Source organism: Brachycentrus maculatus, unplaced genomic scaffold (assembly GCF_059751285.1).
Source record: "Brachycentrus maculatus isolate JH-2025_06_01 unplaced genomic scaffold, ASM5975128v1 h1tg000059l, whole genome shotgun sequence".
NCBI lineage: Eukaryota > Metazoa > Arthropoda > Insecta > Trichoptera > Brachycentridae > Brachycentrus > Brachycentrus maculatus.
In genome coordinates this window covers 626,913-653,245 of record NW_028280813.1, presented here as the reverse complement: position 1 = coordinate 653,245, position 26,333 = coordinate 626,913, and the positions used below count along the sequence as shown (strand labels likewise).

Genomic DNA, 26,333 nt, shown 5'->3' with positions numbered 1-26,333 from the left:
TTGATTTTTCAGGAGAACGATTTTAAAGTTTAAAAATATAACACAATGTATTAAAAATAAATATCAAGCCACTTATTGAACTTTTTACTGTGCAACAGATCTTTTTAGGTAACACCTGAAGGTTTTTTCTACATTTGAAAAATATTTAATTTATTTATAAAATAATTAAACAATACATTTTCTTCAAAATGCAAAAACAACATTGTCTGCCCTGTAGAGGGTAAATATTAAGTTAAAAATATGCAGCTTTTGCTGGGATATAGTACATTTTCTGGGCATTCCGAAAACATGCACAACTGAAAATTGACGATTTTTGATTTATGACGTTCTTGAAAGGAGTGAGCGATATCATACTTACGAGTCATTTCCTAATTTTTCTAACACAGTGCCAATATCTAATAACAACACGTTCAATGAATAATGTCGCAACTACAAAATATGCTAACTAAATGATCTAGCGCGTGCTGGTCCAGAGATGGCGCTACTTGGACCAAATGTATCCGTCTCCGACATGCGCTGTAGCGGGTACGCCGAGTTGAAGAGACGAAAAGGAGGATAGAGACTGGCCATGAAAGAAGCAAACCAATCCTCACACAGATTATAACCCACAAAGAAGAGTGTAAAAACATATTTTTATTTTTAAATAAGTTTGCGTTTGGATGATAATTTAGGTGATTTGGGAGCCGTGGCTCAGAAGGGGTTGGGAGCTATTGCGGCACAGACTGTGTGCCTAGTACAAGCCCGGCGCTAGCCAACCCGGCACAGATTGTGTGCCCAGAGCAGGACGGCGCTAGCCAACCACAGACTGTGTGCCAGTGCACACCGGCACTAGCCAACCCGGCACAGACTGTGTGCCCAGTGCACGCCTGGAACAAGTCAACCCAGCACAGACTGTGTGCCAATGCACGCCTAGAACTAGTCAACCCGGCACAGACTGCGTGCCCAGTGCACGCCCGGCGCTATCCAACCCGGCACAGACTGTGTGCCAGAGCACGCCCGGAACTAGTCAACCCGGCACAGACCGTGTGCCAGTGTTGTACTTCTCCGAGTATCACCACCAGTGGAAACTCCTACTTAAATAAAACACAAAAAGTAAATAAAACACAAAAAGTAAATAAAACACTACAAAGTTACTTAAACATCCATTTAATTAAAAAAAATTCAACAAAAAGAATTGCTTTAAAACAATTATGTACAATACATATAGAGCTACAAAAGATTGCCGAGAAAATGTGTAAAAACGATATCGTTTCCGCCGTATTGCGTCGCGTTTTCGCCGTCAATTTGCGAAAAAACGCGTCTACGATCGTCGGTTGTCGCTGCATCGCTTGGGACCGTCCTACGCTCACACCGAGACAGGCATCGCTCCGAGCGGACGTTTATTCTTGAAGAGTAATGGCAACGAGTCGGAGGCTATTTTTCCCTACTTTAACGTCTACCAAATGGAGAGATTCCATTTCGGGAAAAATACCAAACGAAATCAGGCTACCGCTGTCCCCTATCTGCACCAAACGGTGCATAGGGCACTGCGTCAAATAGATGTTACTATCGTATAATTTTTTGACATCCCATCAAAGATGAAGAAGGATATGGAGGTCTGGGCATTTACGGGGCTTGGTTTAAGTGATCACTTTACACACGTGTAACATTCACCAATTATACCTATTATTGACAAACACGGGGCTGACGACCGTCATACGTTGGTTTTAGTGATCACTTTACACACGTTTTCTTCTTAATCTTGATGAGATGTCAAAAAATAATATGAAAATAACTCCTGTAATTGGAGACCATCCAGATTTTGTGAACAAGTATTTGGACACACTCAAAATGTTGTAGATGTTATTTGATCTTTTATCACACGTTCGCCAGGTGATCAGCCCTGCGATTCAAGTGCCACTTGTATTTACTATGACTCGGGACTTCCAGCACGATGGCCGAGCGCACTGACCGCTAAAAAGCGGACGCAAATGGCGAAAATCACGTAGATTTTTACACAGTTCCAAAGCCCGTTGTTAAAAATTATTTAAAATAATAATTAAGGTTACTATCTAATATATATATCATGGTCGTATAGGAGAAAGTGACCAACTAACAAAACGTAAAATGTCCAGGGGGGCCATTTAAGTCACTTTTGCTTGGCAACAAAATAAACACCAATGCAGTTAGTCATTTTTACTAAATAATAATAAAAACCCTTATCCGCACCAAATGGTGCATAGGGCACTGCTTCATATAAACGCAGTGTTATCTTGATCGTTTACACATGAAGGAAAGGTGATCAGCCCTCCGCTTCAGGTACCAGTCCAGGGTAATATTGAATAAATATTAAAGTGAAAAAATCACTTATATTTATTTTACCCCCCCTGGGAATCGAACCCAGGACCTCCAGAACGGTAGCCGAGCGTGCTGACCATTACACTACGGAGGCGTAGACAGTCATTTTTACCAAGTCAATATATTATACTTACAAGTTTAAATCCTTTGGGATGTTTTTCAGGGCAATATTAAGCTAGTAAGATATCAAATAGTCAATGATCACGTTTTTGTAAAAACATGTACTTGGTCACTTTCTCCTGTATGACTGCGATATATATATATATATATATTAAAAAAATATGAAAAAAACAGGTCTTAAATAATGGAATTGTTTTGAGACATGTGTGGGGATTTTCTGAGAGTTTTGCCGGCGTACGCACTGCGGAAAATTAACCATTTAAAACCCACCCTGCGAATGTGCGATACTGCGGCGTACGCGCTTTCAATATTCGCCGTCTGCGCATTAGCTTCGAACGAGCGCTCTCGAATATTGGGCAAATCGCTCGTTGGACATGACGCGTCACGGTGTATGCTTTCTTGTGACTCGGCATGCAGACCGGATTCATCGCATGTTATAAACCGGATTCATTTGACTTTATAGGTCGGGTTAATCAGACTTTATAGACCAGATTCACCAGATTATGCAGACCGGAGTCATCCGATTTTATAGACCGGATTCAAAAGATGTTATACACCGGATTCATAAGATTTTATATATCGGATTCATCAGACTTTATAGACAGGATTCATCAGATTTTGTAGACCGGATTTATCAGACTTTAAAGATCGGATTCAACACATTTTGTAGGCCGGATTCATTGAGCATTCATTAGACTTTATTCCCGGACCGGATTCATAAAACATTATATACCGGATTCAACCCATTTTGTGGGCGGATTCATCATACGTTATAGATCGTATTCACCAGACACATCACATGACTGTATGTGTTTTAAATATTCGAGTATGCAGAAACACTGCATAGTTTGCTAGATACAATTTTTTGATAAACACGGCCCGCGGCTAGGCATTTAATGAGACGTGTTTCCTTGTGACTCTTCATGTTTGAGCATGCGGAAACACTGCAGTTTGCTAGATACAATTTTTAGATAAACACGGCCCGTGGCTAGGCATTCAACATCACATGACGAGGCGTATTTCCTTGTGACTCTTCATGTTTGAGCAAGCGGAAACACTGCAGTTTGCTAGATACAATTTTTAGATAAACACGGCCCGCGGCTAGGCATTCAACATCACATGACGAGGCGTATTTCCTTGTGACTCTTCATGTTTGAGCAAGCGGAAACACTGCAGTTTGCTAGATACAATTTTTAGATAAACACGGCCCGCGGCTAGGCATTCAACATCACATGACGAGGCGTATTTCCTTGTGACTCTTCATGTTTGAGCAAGCGGAAACACTGCAGTTTGCTAGATACAATTTTTAGATAAACACGGCCCGCGGCTAGGCATTCAACATCACATGACGAGGCGTATTTCCTTGTGACTCTTCATGTTTGAGCAAGCGGAAACACTGCAGTTTGCTAGATACAATTTTTAGATAAACATGGCCCGCGGCTAGGCATTTAATGCGACGTGTTTCCTTGTGACTCTTCATGTTTGAGCAAGCGGAAACACTGAACAAGCACGGCCCGCAGCTGCCTGTATAAATGCCCTTGAGGTGTCTTTGCGGTTCCGACGACGGAGGATGGAGAACGGATCAGGTATTCTAGTGCATGCTCAGCGACAGGCGTGCAACACTAGACATACAAACTATGGCCATCTAGCGACTACGAGGTGCGCCACATTCTAAAGACACTACAACGACCACACGACATTCTACAAACAACAGTAGAACCACTCCAGGTCATGCTGATGAAAATTCAAGGTATACATGTAAAATCTATACATATAAATTACCTGAAGGTTCTACAGTCCTCACAGTAGACTCGGTTAGAAGTGTGGCAAGGCCTAATGGGGGGCGTATTCAGAGCCCTGGCGAGGGGCCGGTTTGGGGGACCGTTTTGCCGTTCACGGCTGCCATAGGTCGTCACCCCCGGTCAGGACTCTGAATACATGCCCAGTCTAACTTCACTCGGTTGGAACCGACCTATTGTGAGGACGTACGACCATTTGTAAAGGTCACAAGCCAACATGACTCTTTTTTAAGGTCAGTAGACTTTAAGGTTTTGAACTTGATGAATGGAGAGAAACAGTACATTATACTGTGAGGATGTTCGACCACTTGTAAAGGTCGCAAGCCAACATGACTGTCTTATAAGGTCAGTAGACTTGCAGGTTTTGAACTTGGTGAATTGACCAAAACCATACATTATACTGTGAGGATGTTCGACCACTTGTAAAGGTCACAAGCCAACATGATTCTTTTTTAAGGTCAGTAGACTTGTAGGTTTTGAACTTGATGAATGGAGAGAAACAGTACATTATACTGTGAGGATTTTCGACCACTTGTAAAGGTCACAAGCCAACATGACTGTCTTATAAGGTCAGTAGACTTGCAGGTTTTGACCTTGGTGAATTGACCAAAACCATACATTATACTGTGAGGATGCTTGACCACTTGTTAAGGTAACATGACACTCTTACAAGGTCAGTGGACTTGCAGGTTTTGAACTCGATGAACTGACAAAAACCGTACATACTGTGTGTTATAGAAAGTTAGGTTTTTTCCCATTTTACTTTAAAAACCATAATTTTAATAAAAAATCAACACTCGATTTTAAATATTTACGTCGCTTAGTATTCTATCACGCCCCGTCAACGACAAGCGTCAAATAGCGGTGCCGCTTCAAGCATCTTCGGAAATTTACTATATATATATATATATATATATATATATATATATATATATATATATATATATATATATACATATACATATATACAAAATGCTGTTTGGTATGTTCTCCACCAATACCAGAAACAAATACAAAAATCGGCAGTCATTTCAGAAAAATATTACCAATTTAAAATACACCTAACAAAAAGTACATATCGCTCACTCCTTTCAAGAACGTCATAAATCAAAAAACTTGATTTTTCAGGAGAACGTTTTTAAAGTTTAAAAATATAATACAATGTATTAAAAATAAATATCAAGCCACTTATTGAACTTTTTACTGTGCAACAGATCTTTTTAGGTTTAACCTGAAGGTTTTTTCTCCATTTGAAAAATATTTAGTATATTAAAAAAAATAATGAAACAATACCTTTTCTTCAAAATACAAAAACAACACTTTCTGCCCTGTAGCGGGTAAATATTAAGTTTAAAATATGCCACTTTTGCTGGGATATAGTACATTTTCTGGGCATTCCGAAAACATGCACAACTGATAATTGACGATTTTTGATTTATGACGTTCTTGAAAGGAGTGAGCGATATGTATATTGTCAATTTTTATTTCACTCCATCGTTTTCAGGGTGTTTGAAACAAAAGCATCGAAACACACGTCAGAAAATATCTGGAGAAATAGTGGTATTGTGGGAGTGAAATTTAAATTGATATACACGGTGTTTAGCGGCCGTCAAGAAGCACGCCGTCCGCCACGAGCATTGCTTTATAGCTGTTGTTCTCTTATATATTGGTATTTTGGATTGCGTGAGGAGTGTACTGCACACACACACATACATATACATATATATACATATATATATATATATATATATATATATGTATATATAGTATATATTTATGTAGTACGTTTTTTTTTTGCATTTTTGAACTAAGTAGAATCTACTTAGTAGATCTCCAGGATTCTCTAAGAATCTAGTAAGCAGAATCTACTATCCAAAAATGCAAAAAAAACATACTACAAAAATAATGTCCCTCACTGTGTTTTGAGTTTGAACAGCCGCGTAGGTAGTAAGGTAGGGTAGGTGTTTTTACATGTCACGCAGGTAGGTGCTGGTTTCCTGCCCGTATGGAATGCGTGTGCGTGTGAGCGCGCGGCGTCCGGTTGTGGCGGGTTCACTGGCGCGGCATGTAGGTGATGTCGTCCCAGGGGTGGCGGTAGAGCGGCTGCTGCAGGCGGTTCTGGTCGAGGAAGTGGCCCACGAGGCCGATGGTGCGCCCGAGCACAAACAGCGCGTTGATGGACCCCGCCGAGATGTACTGCTCCGCCTCCTCGCTGCGGACAGACAAGAGAGCTTGTTTAATGTAACTGCAGACAGTTGGTAGAATTCCATATTGAATTGTTGGGTAATTTATCCAAAATTATACAAGGTTTATTTGGTTGAATTCTACATTTATTTATGTATATGTTAATACGTGACGCGTTTCGTCTTATTAAGACATTATCAAACTCTTGCACTTGTCAACTATGCCCACATCTCCCAGTTCGACACTTGATAACTAATTACTACGGTGCAGTGCCGAAATGGAGATCAACCATTAATGACTACAGTTCAGTGCCGAAATGGGCATATACAAATATATACATTTAATTAATAATTTACATTTGTTTTGTTGTATGTATAAATAATATGTACTTTCTTTATTATATTTCATATATTGTCATTTTAACCCTTTGCGCATTGTTTTTGGTACGATCCATCAAATTTCCGATTGATGGAAATTCCGCTATTTATACTAAAGTGTAACTAATATGATTTTATGAAAATGATCTCTATGGCCGCACTCAAGTAGTACGCCAAACCGAGCATGCCGCCTCTATAGCAGCACTCTAGTAGTACAGTTAAACAATCATGCCGCCTGTATGGCGGCACTCCAGTAGTAGTTAAACAAGCATGCCGCCTCTATGGCGGCACTCGAGTAGTACAGTTAAACAAGCATGCCGCCTCTATGGCGGCACTCAAGTGGTACCGTTAAACAAGCATGCCGCCTCTATGGCGGCACTCGAGTAGTACGTTTGAACAAGCATGCCACCTCTATGGCGGCACTCGAGTAGTACAGTTAAACAAGCATGCCGCCTCTATGGCGGCACTCGAGTAGTACGTTTGAACAAGCATGCCGCCTCTATGGCGGCACTCGAGTAGTACAGTTAAACAAGCATGCCGCCTCTATGGCGGCACTCAAGTGGTACCGTTAAACAAGCATGCCGCCTCTATGGCGGCACTCGAGTAGTACGTTTGAACAAGCATGCCACCTCTATGGCGGCACTCGAGTAGTACAGTTAAACAAGCATGCCGCCTCTATGGCGGCACTCGAGTAGTACAGTTAAACAAGCATGCCGCCTCTATGGCGGCACTCGAGTAGTACGTTTGAACAAGCATACCGCCTCTATGGCGGCACTCGAGTAGTACAGTTAAACAAGCATGCCGCCTCTATGGCGGCACTCGAGTATAACGGCGCTATATTAGCTGTCCAGTATATAAAGGATAGTGTCCGTCCGGCTGACCTGGTGAAGTGGCCCGAGTGGCGGAACATGTCCACGAAGGCGGCCGCGATGAGCCCGTCCACATTCAGGATCAGGTTGGGCTTCTTGCGCGTGGTGACGGCCTCCACGTCCAGCGCGTACGTGAGCGTGGGGTGGCGCGGGAACTTGGCCTGCACGTAGCGCCGCATCACCGCCACACGCTCGTCCGGGTTGTTGATGGACTTCACCCTGCGGTGACCATGAGACACAAATTTGAGTGGACACAAGGTAGAAATAAGAGTGGCAATGAGGCACAAATTTGAGTGGTAGAGGTGGAAATAAGAGTGACAATGAGGAACAAATTTGAGTGGACGCAAGGTAGAAATAAGAGTGACAATAAGGCACACATTTGAGTTGACACAAGGTTGAAATAAGAGTGACAATGAGGCACAAATTTGAGTGGTAGAGGTAGAAATAAGAGTGACACTGAGGAACAAATTTGAGTGGACACAAGGTAGAAATAAGAATGACAATAAGGCACTAATTTAAGGTTGACACAAGGTTGAAATAAGAGTGACAATGAGGCACAAATTTGAGTGGCAGAGATAGATATATGAGTGACAGTACGACACAAATTTGAGTGGATACGAGGTAGAAATAAGAGAGACAATGAGGCACAAATTTGAGTGGTAGAGGTAGATACATATATGAGTGACAATGAGACACGAATTTGAGTCCTCACAAGGTTGAAATATGCATGATACTGAGACATACGAGTGGTCACAGGGTAGAACTACGTGTAACAATGAGGCATAAACTAGAGTGACAACGAGCTAGAAATATGAGTGACAATGAGGAACAAATTTGAGTGGTCACAAGGTAGAAACATGAGTAACAATATGGCACAAATTTGAGTGGTAAGGTAGAAAAATATGAGTGATAATAAGACACAAATTTGAATGGTCACGTGGAAAAAATAATAGGTAAAAATTAAAAGTCATCAAAACACATGAGCAGTATCGTATGGCCATCTCCCCTCACCTGTGGCCGATTCCCATGATGAGCTCCCCCTTGGCGCGCTTCTCCATCACAAACTCCATGGGGTGCTTGCCCGAGGCGCACGCGGCCCCAAAGTCCTGCGCGGCCTTGTCCAGCGCGCCGCCGAACCTGTCGCCCTGCGGAGGAAGTCGCCCGTTATACCACAGGTCTTACACAATACAGGAAATTCAAAATGAACAGACATATTTCGAATATGTGAGTTTGTAATAAGCCTTTCCTTCCCGGTGATATGTATTTACTACACTTTGACTCTAATTACGAGATCGATATAAATTTTGATAGGATTTACGAATACCGATATAGAATTTTACAGGATTTATGATGTCCATTATAAATTACAAGCATATAATACACTAATAACGAGACCGATATATATTGTGATAGGATTTACGAACACAGATATAGAATCTTACAGGATTTACGATGACCGATATAAATTTTGATAAGATTTACGATGACCGTTATAAGTTTTGATACGATTTGAGATGATAGATATAAATTTTGATAGGATTTAGATGACCGATACAAGATTTTGATAACCAATATAAAATTTGATAATATTTATTATGTTATGATATAAATTTTTATAAGTTTTACGATGACGGATATAAATTTTGATAAGAATTACGAACACAGATATAAATTTTGATAGAATATACGAACACCGATATAGAATTTTACAGGATTAACAATGACCATTAAAAATTTTGATAGGATTTACGATCACCGATATGGAATTTTACAGGATTTACGATGACCATTATAAATTTTGATAGGATTTACGAACACTGATATAAATTATAAAAGGATTTACAATGACTGATATTTTTTTGATGAGATTTAGAATGAAAAATATACATTTTTATAGGATATACATGGCCGATATAAATTTTGACAGGATTTACGATGACCGATATAAATTTAGACGGGATCCGCGACGACCAGAGGTTGAAGGATAGGTTTCAGGAGAGCCACTCACGATGGTCAGCAGGCCGCTGACGACGCTGGAGACAAGGTCCTTGCCGGCGCGCGCGCAGACCATGGTGTTGTGGGCGCCGCTCACGGCGGGCCCGTGGTCGGCCGTGATGACCAGGCACATCTCCAGGAAGCGGCACAGCTCCTCGTCCAGCTCCCGCTGGAACCTGCACCGGACAGAAACGCAACGCCCCGTCAGCAATACAGGATAAACTTGGCAATAATAATAATAATAATTCTGGATAATTTATACAGCGACATTTTCGTAAAATACTACCTCAAGGGCGCTTATACAGGTTTGGAATTTGATATCAAAATGATAAAACTTGTCAATCGGCTGAGTCTGAAGGGGGAAAAGTGGAGTCGCCGTATTATTGCGCCTTCTTCTCGGTCTTCTTGATCTTCTTGGGCTGGAGAATGGCCAAGATGTTGGGCAGGACGCCTCCCCGAGCAATGGTAGCGCCGGAGAGCAGCTTGTTGAGCTCCCGTCATTGTGGATAGTCGACTGCAGATGGCGGGGGGTGACGCTGGTCTTCTTGTTCTCACTGGCGGCATTGCCGGCCTTTGCATTGCATCTCCAACACCTTGGCAGCCAGGTACTCCATGACGGCAGCGAGGTATATGGAGTTCTGCTAATCCGAACGTCCAGACAATCCCAACATTCCCAGGAACGATTTTTATTTAAAAAAAAAGAATAACCCGCAAAGCCTCTACTTTTAGAAGCTTATTTGCATGTAAGATAGGTTTGAAGATAGAGAAGATTACGCGTTTCTATCAACTGTTGCGCGGTATGATGGATAATCCTGAAACTATCCGGAGCATCGGTCTGTATGTTCCCGATAGTTAGCTAAGGACAGCGTGGGCATAGATAGTTTCCCATTCCTATATACAGGAGCAACCTGCCGATGGTTATGCCTGTAGGAAGATATGCTGGACAATACCTGTTCCATGTGCCTGAGGGGGTATTCCCATAAGGGATTCTTCTACATCTTTAACAAGAGTCTTCTTGCTTACTTTCCATTTTTTGTCAATATATACACGCTTTGAATTTTAGTTTGTAATGTAAATAAATTTAATGGAAAAAGATTGAAAATGTGAAAGTAAAATGTGTATAGATTTTACTGCGAATTTACATATGAAAGCTCTCAATATCCCTGTCACTGCCAATCTAAATAAACACAAGTTTGTAAAACCACCACTAAGTTTTGTAGAAGCGCAAATCCCAGTGAAAGGGATCAGCAGCTAGTCAGCCAGAGAGACTGTTGGCGTGCGGGAGGCGGGTACTGACCACAGGAGGCTGAGCGTGAGGCCGACGCTGTGGCTCCTCTGCACCAGCTGGCTGATGGGCACGCCGCTGTAGGCGAGCTCCTTGCCCCGCTCGTCGCAGATGGTCGATATGAAGTTGGCCGGCTTGCGGATCAGGCCCAGTTTCTGCAAGCGGATAAACCAATCAGCGGGGTGTGACGAGGCGAGACGCCCAAGGACTAGAGGCGTTGCGATCAAGGAGGAGAGTAGGGACAATTGGGAGAAGGGGAAGAAGGCAGTCGGGACTAGGGCTAGAACGCAGTTGGGTATAGGGCCAGAAAAGCTCGGAAAAACGACTAGGAGTAAGGCCAGAAAACAGTTCAGAGGATGGTTGGAAGGATACCCAGAAGGCAGTCAATAAAAGTGGTAGAAAGCGGTTGGGAGAAGGGCCAGAAGATGGTCAGGAAAAAGGGTAGAAGACAGTCGGGAGTAGGGCCAGAAGGCGGTCAGGCGTAGGGCCAGAATATGGTGGGACTAGGGTTAGAATGCAGTCAGGAGTAGAGCTAGAAGGTAGTCAGGTGTAGGGTGAGCAAATGTCGGAAGAAGAGCCAGAAGACAGTCAGGAGTAGGGCCAGATGAGGGTCAGGAAATAGGGCCAGAAGGCAGTTAAGGAATGGGCAGAAAGGCAGTCAAGGAAAGAGCTAGAAGACAGTTAGGAGTAGGGCCAAAAGGGAGTCGGGAAAGGTTGGTAGTAGAGCCAGAATGCAGTTAGATTAGGGCCAGAAAGCAGTCAGGACTAAGAAGACGAATGAGAAGCTGATTAGTTGTTACCATGGCCCAGTCGTAGTCCATGGGCAGCTTGGGCGGCTGCACCTCCGGCTTGGGCACGATGGCGCCGGCCGCGACCAGCTCGCGGTAGGCGCGCGCGATCTCCGCGCCCAGCGAGTCGAAGGAGCCGGGCACGCGCGCGCCGTGCCGCGCCAGCGCCGCGTTCTTGGCCGCCGCCTCCTCCAGCTTGGAGCCGGCGCACGACCCCGCGTGCCCAAACTGCACCTCCGACGTGAACATGGCTGCAACGACACAAGGATGAGACATGTTTCAAGGGCTTGAAAATGAATGATGAGACGATTTGCTAACTTTTTAAAATTTTTATCTTTTGTTCCCTGTTAGAATAAAATATTTATAGTTTATATTAATAAATAATAATAAAACCCTTATCCGCACCCCAATGGTGCATAGGGCACTGCGTCATATAAACGCAGTGTTATCTTGATCGTTTTTACACATGAAGGAAAGGTGATCAGCCCTCCGCTTCAGGTACCAGTTCAGGGTAATATTGAATAAATGTTACAGTGAAACAATCACTTATATTTATTTTACCCCACTTGGGAATCGAACCCGGGACCTCCAGAACGGTAGCCGAGCGTGCTGACCATTACACTACGGAGGCGGACAAGTGTAAAAATTAGTTTGTATTAAATGTAATATAAGCTAACTAAAGAAATAAAAGAAAATAAATAACTCCTATAATTGTAGATAATCCAGATTTGTGAACAAGTATTGGACACACTCAAAATAATAAAAGGGATTTATTGGGATCCGGAAAATTCCGGCATGAGTGACTTACATGAGCATGTCCCTATGCACCACGCCACGAGCGGCTTGGTGAGCCTGCGCTCCAGTATGGCGCGGCACACGTGGTACTCCTCCACGCCGCCCACCTCGCCCAGCAGCACCATCATCTTCACGTTAGGGTCCTTCTCGTACCTGCCGCAAGGGTCGTGTTCGTGAATGTGAGATTACTTGGGCGAATAGTGCGCAAATGTGGGTGAAGATAGGGCGTAAATGTGGGTTGAAATAATGCTCAAATGTGGGTTAAAGTAAGGAATAAATGTGGGATACAATAAGACTTAAAATAATGCATAAATGTGAGTTAAAATAATGCATGAATGTGGATTAACATAAGGCATAAATGTGGGATACAATAAGGCTTAAAATAATGCATTAATGTTAGTTCAAATAATGCATGAATGTGGGTTAACGTAAGGTATAAATGTGGGATACAATAAGGCTTAAAATAATGCATTAATGTTAGTTCAAATAATGCATGAATGTGGGTTAAAGTAAGGCATAAATGTGGGATACAATAAGGCTTCAAATAATGCATAAATGTGAGTTAAAAATAATGCATGAGTGTGGGTGAAAATAAAATATAAATGTGAGTAAAAACAATGCTAAAATAATGCGTTGATGTAGGTCGAAATAGTGCATACATATGGGTTAAAATAAGGCATGAATGTGAGTAAAAATAATGCATGAATGTGGGTAAAAATATAACATAAATGTGAGTAGAAATAATGCATAAATGTGAGTTAAAATAGTCATAAATGTGGGTTAAAATATTGAATAAATGTAAGTTAAAATAAGTCATAAATGTAGGTTAAAATAATGCGTAATTGTGGGTTAAAATAATGAATGAATGTGGGTAAAAATAATGCATACTACTCATATTTACACACTATTTTAACCCACATTTATGTACATGTTATTTTTTTTAATAATGTAAGTTTATTGCGTAATACTCAAAATGTCTTTGATCATTTTTGGTATGTATGCTCTCACTCTCTCCCTTTTTCTCCCACCCACCCTCTATCCTTCTCCCTCCTTTGCTCTCTCACATTCCCTCTTATACCCCTTCTTTCTGTCTCCTAAATTCCCTTCCCCTCCCACTCTCATTCACTCCCTTTCTTTCTATCATTCTTTCCCTGTCTCCCGCCCTATTTCCCACTGTCTCCCTTACTCCCTCTCCTTCTCCCCATCGCTCTCTCTCCGTCTCTCCTTCTCATCCTGGCAGACGCCTTACCTAATGAGGTGGTCCAGGAAGGTGCTGGCGGGGTAGCGGTCTCCACCGATGGCGACACCCTCGTAGACTCCGTTTGTTTCCTTGGAGATTATGTTGTTCAGCTCGTTGGACATGCCGCCCGACTTGGACACGTACGCGACACTGTGAACATCACATCAAGCCGTGAGTTGTACGAGGGGAGAGAAATAGTATATTATTAGGCAGCGTGGAAGGTAAACGCAGCGTAGGAAGAAGGCGTATATCCTGGCTCGGCAACTCCGCGTATATCCTGGCTCCGCTGCAGCACTGGGGCGCTGCTCAGAGCGGCTGCAGACTGACACGATGATTGCCAACCTTCAGCGTGGAGTACTCGGGCCGTTGTATGAGGGGAGAGAAATAGCGAGTAATAGGTATTATATTACAAGGCGGCGTGGAAGGTAAACGCAGCGTAGGAAGAAGGCGTATATCCTGGCTCCGCTGCAGCACTGGGGCGCTGCTCAGAGCGGCTGCAGACTGACACGATGATTGCCAACCTTCAGCGTGGAGTACTCGGGCCGTTGTATGAGGGGAGAGAAATAGCGAGTAATAGGTATTATATTACAAGGCGGCGTGGAAGGTAAACGCAGCGTAGGAAGAAGGCGTATATCCTGGCTCGGCAACTCCGCGTATATCCTGGCTCCGCTGCAGCACTGGGGCGCCGCTCAGAGCGGCCAACCCTTAGTAAGGAGAAATTAATCACTAAGGGACTTTTTTTGAGTCAGGAGTTCCTCAAGGAACGTCTCTCGGGCCAATTTTTTTAAATTAATTGCCACAATGATTGGAAGTAACGATGCTACATAGTCACTGACCTGCCCGCGCGATAGAGTTTCGACTCAACGATATTATCAATCATGCCGGCAGTGTTGCCGATCTTGAAGCAGCCGGGTTTGATGCCACCGACCGTGGCGGGGCCAATAATCGTCACCTGGAAGTGAAGAAGAAGATGAATCACAATCACAACAGGGCCGTGAACAACATGCCCCCTATATTTAACATTGTACCCTAACTGTGAACTGCAATGTAATGTAACGTTGCGTGTGTGCCGCGGCACACTGGTCGGCTGTCCAAACTCAAAACACAGTAAGTTTTTTGCATTTTTGGACTAAGTATTAATTCGACTTAGTCCAAAAATGCAAAAAAACGTACTACAAAAAAATGTCTCTTACTGTGTTTTGAGTTTGGACAGCTGCGGTGTACCGCGGAAAACAGTCTAGTTATTTGAGAATAACACAATTGCTCCAAATTTAGATTGCCTGCGCTCAGTTGAGAAGGATCACATTTGGCATTAAACACAATTGTCCGTCTCCGAAGTGTGTACAGGGATGTGTAATGTCACCGTGGCTGTTTAACCTATCCATGGATAATTGCATGAAAGAACTCATCATCATCTTCTAAAGGCAGCGCCTTGTAGTGTCAGCCACTTGTCTCTGTCAGTCGCCATCCTCTTGAGCTGCGAATAGGAGGAGACGTCCATGAGCCGCTTCAAATCCTGATGAAAGAACTGAAAGGTTTAAATGTTGGAGCTAGAATGAATCATTTGACTGTCTGTTGCCTTTTGTATGCTGACGACGCTGTTCTTCTTGCCGATAGCGGAGAAGACCTGCAGGCGTTGGTGACAAAAGTGTATAATCTGTGCAAGGAAAGTGATTTATTGATGAATGTTAGCAAATCCAAAATTATGGTTTTTGAAAGAGAAGAATGCAGATCTGAATGTGAAATGTGAATGTGTAATGGTCAGCACGTTCGGCTACCGTTCTGAAGGTCCCGGGTTCGATTCCCGAGGTGGGTTCAAATAAATGTAAGTGATTTTTTCACTCTAATATTTATTCAATATGACCCTGGACTGGTACTTGAAGCGGAGGGCTGATCACCTTTCCTTCGTGTGTTAACAATCAAGATAACACTGCGTTTATATAATGCAGTGTTCTATGCACCGTTGGGGTGCGGATAAGGGTTTGATGATGATGATGATGGTACCTGAAGCGGAGGCCTGATCACCTCTCCTTCGTGTGTTAACGATCAAGATAACACTGCGTTTATACAATGCAGTGCCCTATGCACCATTGGGGTGCGGACAAGGGTTTGAATGAAATGAAATTTCTTAGTTTGGTAGGTGCGGTGCACCTTGAGTAGAGAAAATTTGCGGAACAATGGGTCTAGCTACCTTCTTGGCGTCTGCCACCTTGATCAGCTTGCGCGTCATGTTCTCGGGGATGCCCTCGGCGATGATGATGACGCAGCGGAGCTGCTCGTGGTTCATGGCCTGCAGCGTGCTGTCGTAGGCGGACCGCAGCGAGGCGAAGTTGATCAGCACCGTCGCGTCCGGGTGGCGCTGGAACCCCTTGTCCAGATCGCTGTAAACTGCGGAACAAGATCATTTTTATTTTTTTTAATATGTTTAAACGGTTGACTGCCAAAAGCGTCTTAAGACGCATAATTTTCTGTGAACGGAGCGCCGCTCATACAAAAATTACATCTTTAGACGCGCCGTTTTAAATGGGCTTTTACTAAAGAAAATCAATTATTTAAAATGTACAAATATATTGAACGCATAGTGACATCTGTTGAGAATATCTTTGCATACTTAGAATTGAAACCGAATTAGTTTTTACCACTTTAAACGTAAATTAAAGAGAGCTTTTTCGTCGGAACAACTAATGGCGCTCAGGGTTGTCCAATAATCCCCGAGTTGCCGTCACTGCCGAATCTGACAACAGTGATTTTAGTGTCGATTCTGATAATTTTTTAAAATCATAGTGTGTGTGTGTGTGTGTGTGTGTGTGTGTGTGTGTGTGGGCATATTAAATTCATTAAGTTAGGTATATTATCAGTGCTAATATTAATATAGGGGTAACCTCCAGCACATTACGGCTGTCCAAATTAAAAACACAGTAAGGGACATTTTTTTGTAGTATGTTTTTTTTTGCATTTTTGGACTAAGTAGAATCTACTAAGTCCTAAAATGCAAAAAAAAAAAGTACTAATGGAACTGAAGGAAGCGTACAAATTGCCCATCAGAAGCTACAATCATTACCCCCACAGACGGTGTATTGAAAGCGCGGCGGGCACAGAGTGTGTGCCATATCCGCAGCATGCGCTGATCGCATGCCTGACATGCGGCTGTCGCTGTCCAAGCGGGCACTGACTGTGTGCCGAGAGTGTGAGTTTGCGCAATTACCGGGTATGAATATCTCCTTGTTCCCGAAGAAGAACTTCTGCTTGTGGTCGGACTGCGTGAAGGGGTACACGACGGCCACCACGGACGGCTCCTTGCGGCTGCACACTATGTCAAAGTCCAGCATGTTCTGGAAGAAATGGCGGCGCCATCAGTTGCGATGTCGCTGACGTTCCAACTGGCGATCGGCGAGGTTGGATATATCGATAGGGTTGGGTATATCGCCAAGGTTAAATATATCGACAGCGTTGGATGTATCGCCAAGGTAGGATATACCGGTAGGATTGTATTTATATAGCCAGAGTTTGATATATCGCCAGGGTTGGATATATCGATAGGGTACGCTATAGCCAGGGTTTGATATATTGCCAAGCTTAGACAAATCACTACATAATAATGGATATATCGCCAGGGTTGGATATATCGATAGGGTAGGCTATAGCCAGGGTTCGATATATTGCCAAGCTTAGACATATCACTAATAGTGGATATATCACTAGGGTTGCATATTTCGCCAGGGTTGGATATATCGATAGGGTAGGCTATACGGCTGTCCGTAACTTAAAACACAGTAAGGGACATTTTTTTTGTAGTACGTTTTTTTTGCATTTTTGGACTGAGTAGAATCTACTTAGTCCAAAAATGCAAAAAAAACGTTGTACGAAAATATGTCCCTTACTGTGTTTTGAGTTTGGACAGCCGTATAGCCAGGGTTTGATATATTGCCAAGCTTAGACATATCACTAATAATGGATATATCAATAGGATTGTATATATAGCCAGGGTTGGATATATCACAAAACTAAAATATATCACGAAAGTAAGATATATCACCAGGGTTAATTCAATACATCGTCAGGGTCGGATATATCATTGAGGTTGGTTATATAGCCAAAATTTAGATATATCAATAATGTTTGATACATTGATATATTTGGATATATCGTTTAGTTTAGATACATCCCTAGTGTTGGATATATCGCTAAGGTATGATATATTGCCAGGGTTGAATATATCTCAAAACTAAAATATATCACGAAAGTACGATATACCACCAAGGTTAACTCAATACATCCTCGGGGTCAGATATATCATTGAGGTGGGTTATATAACCAAAATTTGGATATATCATTTATTTTAGATATATCCCTAGGGTTGGATATATCTCTAAGGTATGATATATCGATAAGGTATGATATATCACTAAGGTTTGATATATCACCAAGATAAGATATATCACCAAGGTTTGATATATCACTAAGGTTTGATATATCACCAAGGTATGATATATCACTAAGGTTTGATATATCGCCAAGGTTAGATATATTGCCCGGGTAAGGTTAGGTTTTTACTTTATCCATATAACCTTCGATATTTACAAATAACACTTTTAAATGGTCACACCCAATGGAGCAGAATCTTGGCGTACATCATGCTTCTTGATGTTCATGACTCCCCTTGTCGCGCCTACCTGTATGGCCCGGTTCTGCATGCCCAGCACTATGGACTTGGTGCTGCTGTTGAAGAGCTGCATCCCCTCGGCCGCGGGCCTGTCGCCGTCCCTCTCGCATATCGCGTCTAGCTCCCTCTTGCTCATGGGGCCTTTCTTCATCTCTGCGTCGTTAGCCTGCACAAAAAATCAAGCGATAGCTTCTATCTTAGCATTGCACTTTGGATATCGCTCACTCCTTTCAACAACGCCATATATCAAAAAAACTTGATTTTTCAGGAGATCGTTTTTAAAGTTTAAAAATATAATAATAATTATTAAAAATAAATATCAAGCCACTTATTGAACTTTTTGCTGTGCAACAGATCTTTTTAGGTAAAACCTGAATGTTTTTTCTCCATTTGAAAAATATTTTGTATATTTAAAAAAATAATTAAACAATACCTTTTCTTAAAAATGCAAAAACAACACTTTCTGCCCTGTAGCAGGTAATTATTAAGTTAAAAATATGCCTCTTTTGCTGGGATATAGTGCATTTTCTGGCCATTTCGAAAACATGCACAACTGAAAATTGACGATTTTCGATATGTGACAAACACTCAATTTTGTGTTTGATAATGTCCTTAGAAGAGGAAACGCGTCACGTATTAACATATACATAAATAAATGTAGAATTCAATCCAACAAACCTTGTTTGGATATATTACCCAACAATTTAACACATCAAAGTTCAAGTAGCCCCGTTCTACAGTATTACATTTTTATTTTTTTATTTTTTCCATTTGGCATGCAGTTAGGACACCTTGGCTCAGGGTGACAGATATCTAAAGTCGGTAGTGACAGAGAAGGGGGTTTTTGTCTTGCGCGATTGATGTAGACACACGCCAGTTCGCGAGCTAATCGCGGATAAGGTTTAGCGACGTCTCCACTCACCCCGGCGGCGGCGTCCCGGCGCATGAGCGGCAGCTGCGCGGCGGCGCCCGGCGCGAGCATGTCGCTCGGGATGGGCTCGTGGCCGAGCGCGTAGCGGCAGATCTGCGTCATGTGCGCCTCCGGCCCAAACACGTACAGCGGGATGCTCAGGCGCACGCCCACCTCGCGCATTTGCCTGAGGGACGAGAGGGATTTTAGTGGAGGCTGTATTGTTAAAATTAGTTTCCTTACAGCTCTCGTACTATCAATGCAATCATTACTATACTGCTCTCATTCCATTACTGTCATCATTCCATTACTGCACTCATTCTATTACTGTCATTATTCTATTACTGTCATCATTCCATTACTGTCATGATTCCATTACTGCTCTCATTCTATTACTCTCATCATTCAATTAGTACACTCACTCTATTGCTATCAATATTCAATTACTGTCAACATTCCATTACTGCTCTCATTCTATTACAGTCCTCATTCCACTACTGCACTCATTCTATTGCTGTCATCATTCCATTACTGTCATTATTCCATTACTGTCATCATTCCATTACTGTCATCATTCCATTACTGCTCTCATTCTATTACAGTCCTTATTCCATTACTGCACTCACTCTATTACTCTCCTCATTCCATTATGGCTCTCATTCTATTACTGTTCTCATTCTATAACAGTCCTCATTCCATTACTGCACTCACTCTATTACTGCCCTCATTCTATTTCTTTCCTCATTCAATTACGGCTATCATTCTATTATTGTCATCATTCCACTACTGTTATCACTGCATTACTACACTCACTCTATTACTATCAATATTCAATCTTTGTCAACATTCCATTACTGCTCTCATTCGATTATAGTCCTCATTCCATTCCTACCCTCATTCCAATACTGCTATCACTCTATTACTGTCATCAATCCACAACTGAAATCATTACTATACTGACGTTATTCCATTATTATTATTCCATTACTGATCTCATTCCATTTTCAACATTACATAACTGTCCTCATTCCATTACTATACTGCTCTCATTCCATTATCGACATTACATTAGGGCAGTGCGGTGGATAGCTACCTCAGGCCCTCCTGGTAGTTGGGCCCGCCCCGGCGCACGAAGATGGTGACGCGGTGCTCGCGCAGCTGCTCCTTGAAGGCCTCGATGGCGGAGATAATGCCGCGGAAGGTGTCCGCGATGTTGGTGAAGTTGGCGATGCCGCCGCCGATGATCAGCACCTGTCAAATGTAAGACGATAAGAACTCCGCAATATTCGGTGAAGATGAATATGCAAGTCTGGGTATTTGCAGGGCTCACGACCTGTCACACCTGGTTAAGTGATCACTCTAAAATATGTATTTGCAGGGCTTATGACCTGTCAAATGCTGGTTCAATCATATGGCCATACGGCCTCTACTCAAATTTTGGAAGCCATACATGTATGATCTCAGTCTCATGACTTTCTTCTTCATCTATGTTGAGATGTCAAAATGTAATAACTTTGATTTGAAACCCAGATTTGTGAACAAGTATTTAGAGACAATATTAAGCCAGTAAGATATCAAATAGGCAATGATCACGTTTTTGTAAAACAATGGACGTGGTCACTTTCTCCTGTATGACTACTCGATATTTTCAGATTTCAAAATAATTTAAATTCGAAACCCAGATTTGTGGACAAGTAGTTGGACACACTTAGAAAGAGGTTACCATAGGAGACTAGAGCGCTAGGCTACCATAGTGGAGGTACCCGGGTTCGATTCCCAAGAGGGTCAAAATATATATTAGTGATTTTTCAGTATAATAATTATTTAATATGACCCTGGACTGGTACCTGAAGCGGGAGGCTGATCACCTTTCCTTCGTGCATTCAACAATCAAGATAACACTGTTTCTATACGATGCAGTGCCCTATGCACCATTAGGTGCGGATAAGGGTTAGGTTAGGTATGCACCATTAGGTGCGGATAAGGGTTAGAGAGAGAGAGGTTTCTATCGGGCGTTGAGCAGCACGCCGTCCGCCATGAGCTCCTATTGCGAGACGTGGCACGGATCGCCCTATCCCTACCTTGCCTCGCACACGTGTCGGAAGATGGTGTGGGCCGAGTTCCTACCTTGCCGAGCGGGTGCGGCGCCTTGCACATGAGCCGGAAGATGGTCTGCGCGTAGGCGGCCGTCTGCGACTCGGTGGGCGCGCCGCTGTACTCGCCGTAGTTGGCCAGCTCCGCGGCCCCGCCCAGGTCGCAGATGGTGTCCGTGTACACCACGGAGGCGCCGCCGCCGGCCACCATCGTCCACACGCGCCCCTCCTTGTTCAGGATCGTCAGCTGGGGGACAAAATCAAGGTTAGAGGATTCACTCTAAGGCTAACCAACTAGTTTCATAAATTAAACCCTGAAGAGGGCAACAGGTTGTTGCCGAAACTAGTTGGTTGTTAATAAAAATGTGAGTGGAAAAAGCTCTCTCCTGTAAAGTAACAGATTTGCAGATAGAGTACTTTACGTAGGGGCCGTCTGGTACGTTTTGATCAATATACCAGTCTGTAATTGGTTGGTTTCAGCAGTGTTACCTTGAGGCTGGCGCCGCTCTTGGCGTCCAGCTCGGCGATGTAGCTCTCCTCGGGGTAGGCGTCGCGGCCGAAGGGCGGCGGGAAGTGCACGCCGCCCCAGGCGCGCGCGCAGGCGAACTCGGCCGCCTGGTCCAGCTTGGCCGCCAGGTCCAGCACGTGCACCTCCGTGCCCGTCACCACCAGCGGGTTCACCTCCAGGTACGTGAAGTGCAGCTCCGCGTACACGCGGTACAGCTCCGCCACGAAGGGCACCAGGAACCTGCGATGCAAGCGCAGTTATAGCCACACAGAGCGCAGTTAGCAAGGGTCTATAGCCACACAAAGTTCAGTTAACGCGAATATATAGCTACACCATGTGCAGTTAGTACATAGTCATACTAGGTGCAGTTAGCATGGGTATATAACCACACCATGTGCAGTTAGCACATCACCATACTAGGTGCAGTTAGCAAGGGTCTATAGTAAGACTGACTGCAGTTAGAACGGGTTTATAGCCACACAAGGCGCGGTTAGCAAGGGTCTATAGCCAAACCAAGTTCAGTTAACGCGAATTTATAGCTATACCATGTGCAGTTGGTACACAGCCATACTAGGTGCAGTTAGCATGGGTATATAGTCCACACCAGGTGCAGTTACCGCAGGACTCTAGCTACACCAAGTGCAAATAGCATGGGTCTATAGTCACACTGACTGCAGTTAGCAAGGGTCTATAGCCACACCAAGTGCAGTTAGCATGGGTATATAGCCACACCAAGTGCAGTTAGCATGGGTATATAGCCACACCAAGCCACACCACAGACTGGTTCGAGATATAGTCTTCGAATACGAGGAGAAGCTAGCATAGCACGAGGGTGTAAAACACCACCATCAAAGGGACATAAGAGTGGTTAGCACGGGTATATATCTACACCATGTGAAGTTAGCACCAGTCTATAACCACACCATGTGCAGCTAGCACGGGCCTATAGCCACACCATGTGCAGTTAGCACTAGCCTATAGCCTCACCATGTGCAGCTAGCACGGGCCTATAGCCACACCATGTGCAGTTACCACGGGCCTATAGCCACACCAAGTCCAGTTAGCACGGGTGTATAACCAACCAAATTCAGTTAGCACGGGTCTACAGTAACACCAAACGCAGACTAGTCCGAGAAATGCTCTTCAAATACGACAGAACCTGATACAGCATGATGCTGCTAACCAATAAAACCCTACAAGATCCTCGAAACGGCCAGAGAGCAAGAACCTACTTCCTCTTGGCGGCCGGCACCGCCTGCAGCAGCGCCTTCTCCATGGCCGGCGCGTCCAGGCCGTCGCCGGTGGGCACCAGGAAGGTCTTGGCCACGGCTTCCACGTCTCCAATGTCCACCCCGCCCTCGTGGTGGAACAGGATGCTGTCGCCGGCGCGGCCCGACGATATGCAGATGTACATCTCCTCATTCTGCAAGGAGAACAGACTGCTCAGATGTGTCGGAGATTGGAAGAACACCTTCCGGAATATGTGCAGCTGAGGCAGGTATAGTTGGGAAGATCAAGCGTGTATTAGATGGTGTGATCATGTATGGAGAATGGTTAGAGCAGTACATACGGGAGAGTAGGGTCACGGTGCCTTACCTGGGTGTGCGGCACGAAGGGCTCCACGATGAAGGAGTGCAGGCGGCCCTCGGTGGCGCCGACCACGCAGCGCTTGTCGGCGCGCTCCGCTATCCACTGCTGCACGCCCGCCAGGGGCTTGCCCACGCACACCAGCTGCAGCTTGCCTCGCCGCTTGATGAGCTGGTCCGCCTTGGCGACTAGTTTCTGTTAACATCAGACACCGTGTCAATCCTCTGCTGTGGACTTTCCACACACGTCATATTGGGGCATCAATAATTGCTTCATAGAAAAGTATAAAGAATGAGCAATTCAATACACCCCATAGAAGAGCATCGATGCCCAAAAATGAAGACTAATGCCTTAAAAACATCTAAATGGACTAACAACGCCTTTAGCCCATTTAGGGTGTTTTTAAGGCGTTAGTCCTCGAGAATGGCTTAGAAAATGAGCACCGATACCTTCAATGTACCCTAAATGAACTCAATGCCTTTACTAAACATCGCCAATGCCTTTAATCACCCTGAATGAATGAACAATGTCTCCAGTAAACATCAAATATGGCCTAAAAAAGGAAAGACCAATGCTTTCAATACACCCTAAAAGGTCCAACAGTGCCCCCGGTAAACATCATGAATGGCTCAGAAAACGGGGAACAATATCCCCTAAAAGGACCAACAATGCCTTGAGTAAACATCATCTATGGTTTGGGTACGTCCCATAAAATGAGTATAATGCCTTCAATGTACCCTAAAAGGGCCAATAGTGCTTTTTCAGTAAGCATCATGAATGGCTCGGAAAACAAGGACCAATGTCCCCAAAAAGGACCAACAATGCCTTCAGTAAACATCACCAATGCCTTCAATGTACCCTAAAAGGACCGACAACGCCCACAGTAATCATCATGAATGGCTTAGAAATTGAGCATCAATAATGACTTCAATGTACCCTAAAAGGTCCAACAGTGCCCTCAGAAAAGGACTAGTAGAGGACCAATGTCCCCTAAAAGGAACGAAGATGCCTCCAGAGCGGCCCCATAAAGGGCCCCGCACTCACCTCCGTCCGCAGCCAGGGGTTCTCGGCGACGATCGCCTCCCAGTCGTCCCCGGCCGCGTAGGCGGCGCAGCGGCACGGCACCATGGCGGTGCCGGCCACGGCGGCCGCCAGCAGCCGCTTGCCGCTCGCCTCGCTGATGGCCTTGGACGCCATGCTCTAGTGGGTGGGTGCGCGGGGCTCAGCCGGCGCGCATCGGCCTCTCGGTCGCCTGGGTACGCTCACTGCCTGCCACGCTCCTGGGGACAACGTACACACTCGAGGTTAGTCATCATCAAGCGTTCCTGAGTAGTCAAGAGGGCAAAACACTACCGAGAGCAAGGAGACCTATCACCTTGCATTCCTTGGTGGAAAACATACGTTATGGATTCTAAACCCACCTGTGACCTTGAATCCCTCTTATCTGGTACACTCCTGAAGAGAAGGAGGCCTCTCTCTTCTCTTCAGGTCAGCAAGTATTATCACGTGACCTTGAATCTCTACACACCTGGCACACCGCTGAAGGTAGGGAGGCCTCTCATTTAGCATTCCTAAGTGGAAAACATACGTCATGGATTCTGAACCCATCCTAGGTCACTGTGACCTTGAATCCCTCTTATCTGGTACACTCCAGAAGAGGGGGAGGCTTATCATCTAGCATTTATAAGTACTAAACATACGTCGTGGATTCTAAACCCTAAAAAGGTCAGCCGTTATTGACACAGTGACCTTGAATCTCTTTTATTTGGTACTCCTGAAGAGAGGGAGGCTTATCATCTAGCATTTCTGAGTAGTAAACCCTTCCTAGGTCAGCAGCTATTGACACTGTGACCTCGTGTTTCAACAGCCTGCCACACTCCTGACATGAGGAAGCCTATCATCTAGCATTCCTAAGAAGTAAGCATATCTAAACCCTTCCTAGGTCACCAGCTATTAACACTGTCACCTTGAATCTCTACAGCCTGCCGCACTCCTGAAGAGAGGGAGGCCTATCTTATAGCATTCCCGACTAGTAAACATATCTAAACCCTTCATAGGTCAGCAGCTATTGACACTGTGACCTTGTGTTTATACAGCCTGCCACACTTCTGAGGTCAGAGGGGGCTGTCATCTAGCATTTCTAAGTGGAAAACATACGTCGTGGATCATGAACCCTTCCTAGGTCATTGGCTATGATACTGTGACCTTGAATCTCTACACCCTAGCACACTTCTGAAGAGAGGGAGGTCTCTCATCTAGTATTCCTAAGTGGAAAACATACGTCGTGGATTCTGAACCCTTCCAAGGTCAGCAGTACCCATTGGCATTGAAACTTGATCTTGAATACATATTCACTGTCATTCCCAGATTATAATTAAGTGGATAAAATTAATAGAGATGCTAACTTCGTAAAAATTACGTCGACGCTTTCGTAAAGGTTGTTCATTGATGAGACAAACTGAAAACTGTAGAACTTGTTTGAAAAAAGAATGTCACCCTCATCTTGCTAAAAATCGTCACATTCACCACGTGTCAAAAACCCCAAAGTGAACGCAACCGCCGTCGTTCAATATGACGAGACTTTAGATAAAAAACAGTCAACAAACTATGTCAAAAGAGGTCAATAAAATATATCAAAAATGGTCTACAAAATATATTTTAAAAAGTCTACAAAATATATCAAAAACAGTCTACAAAATATTTATAAAAAAAGGTCAATAAAATATATCAAAAATGGTCTACAAAATATATTTTAAAAAGTCTACAAAATGCATGAAAAGGGT

At 43.8% G+C, this 26,333-nt stretch overlaps 1 protein-coding gene across 1 annotated transcript in view; it reads right to left on the bottom strand.

The window, feature by feature from the left end:
* Positions 1 to 6,166: 6,166 nt before the first annotated feature.
* ATPCL (ATP-citrate synthase) overlaps positions 6,167 to 26,333 on the bottom strand; it is a 41,375-nt gene continuing 21,208 nt past the window's right edge. Inside the window, exons 2-20 of the mRNA XM_088256212.1 lie at positions 24,595 to 24,830; positions 23,560 to 23,745; positions 23,196 to 23,386; positions 21,945 to 22,203; positions 21,490 to 21,702; positions 20,456 to 20,613; positions 19,375 to 19,549; positions 18,463 to 18,618; positions 16,995 to 17,121; positions 15,981 to 16,177; positions 14,626 to 14,741; positions 13,799 to 13,939; positions 12,563 to 12,702; positions 11,767 to 12,005; positions 10,979 to 11,121; positions 9,695 to 9,857; positions 8,698 to 8,831; positions 7,699 to 7,905; positions 6,167 to 6,468 (exon numbers count right to left, since the gene is read on the bottom strand). Coding sequence (XP_088112338.1) covers positions 6,309 to 6,468; positions 7,699 to 7,905; positions 8,698 to 8,831; positions 9,695 to 9,857; positions 10,979 to 11,121; positions 11,767 to 12,005; positions 12,563 to 12,702; positions 13,799 to 13,939; positions 14,626 to 14,741; positions 15,981 to 16,177; positions 16,995 to 17,121; positions 18,463 to 18,618; positions 19,375 to 19,549; positions 20,456 to 20,613; positions 21,490 to 21,702; positions 21,945 to 22,203; positions 23,196 to 23,386; positions 23,560 to 23,745; positions 24,595 to 24,747 — 3,258 coding nt within the window. The 5' untranslated portion in view covers positions 24,748 to 24,830 and the 3' untranslated portion in view covers positions 6,167 to 6,308. The remainder of the gene's footprint in view (positions 6,469 to 7,698; positions 7,906 to 8,697; positions 8,832 to 9,694; positions 9,858 to 10,978; positions 11,122 to 11,766; positions 12,006 to 12,562; positions 12,703 to 13,798; positions 13,940 to 14,625; positions 14,742 to 15,980; positions 16,178 to 16,994; positions 17,122 to 18,462; positions 18,619 to 19,374; positions 19,550 to 20,455; positions 20,614 to 21,489; positions 21,703 to 21,944; positions 22,204 to 23,195; positions 23,387 to 23,559; positions 23,746 to 24,594; positions 24,831 to 26,333) is intronic.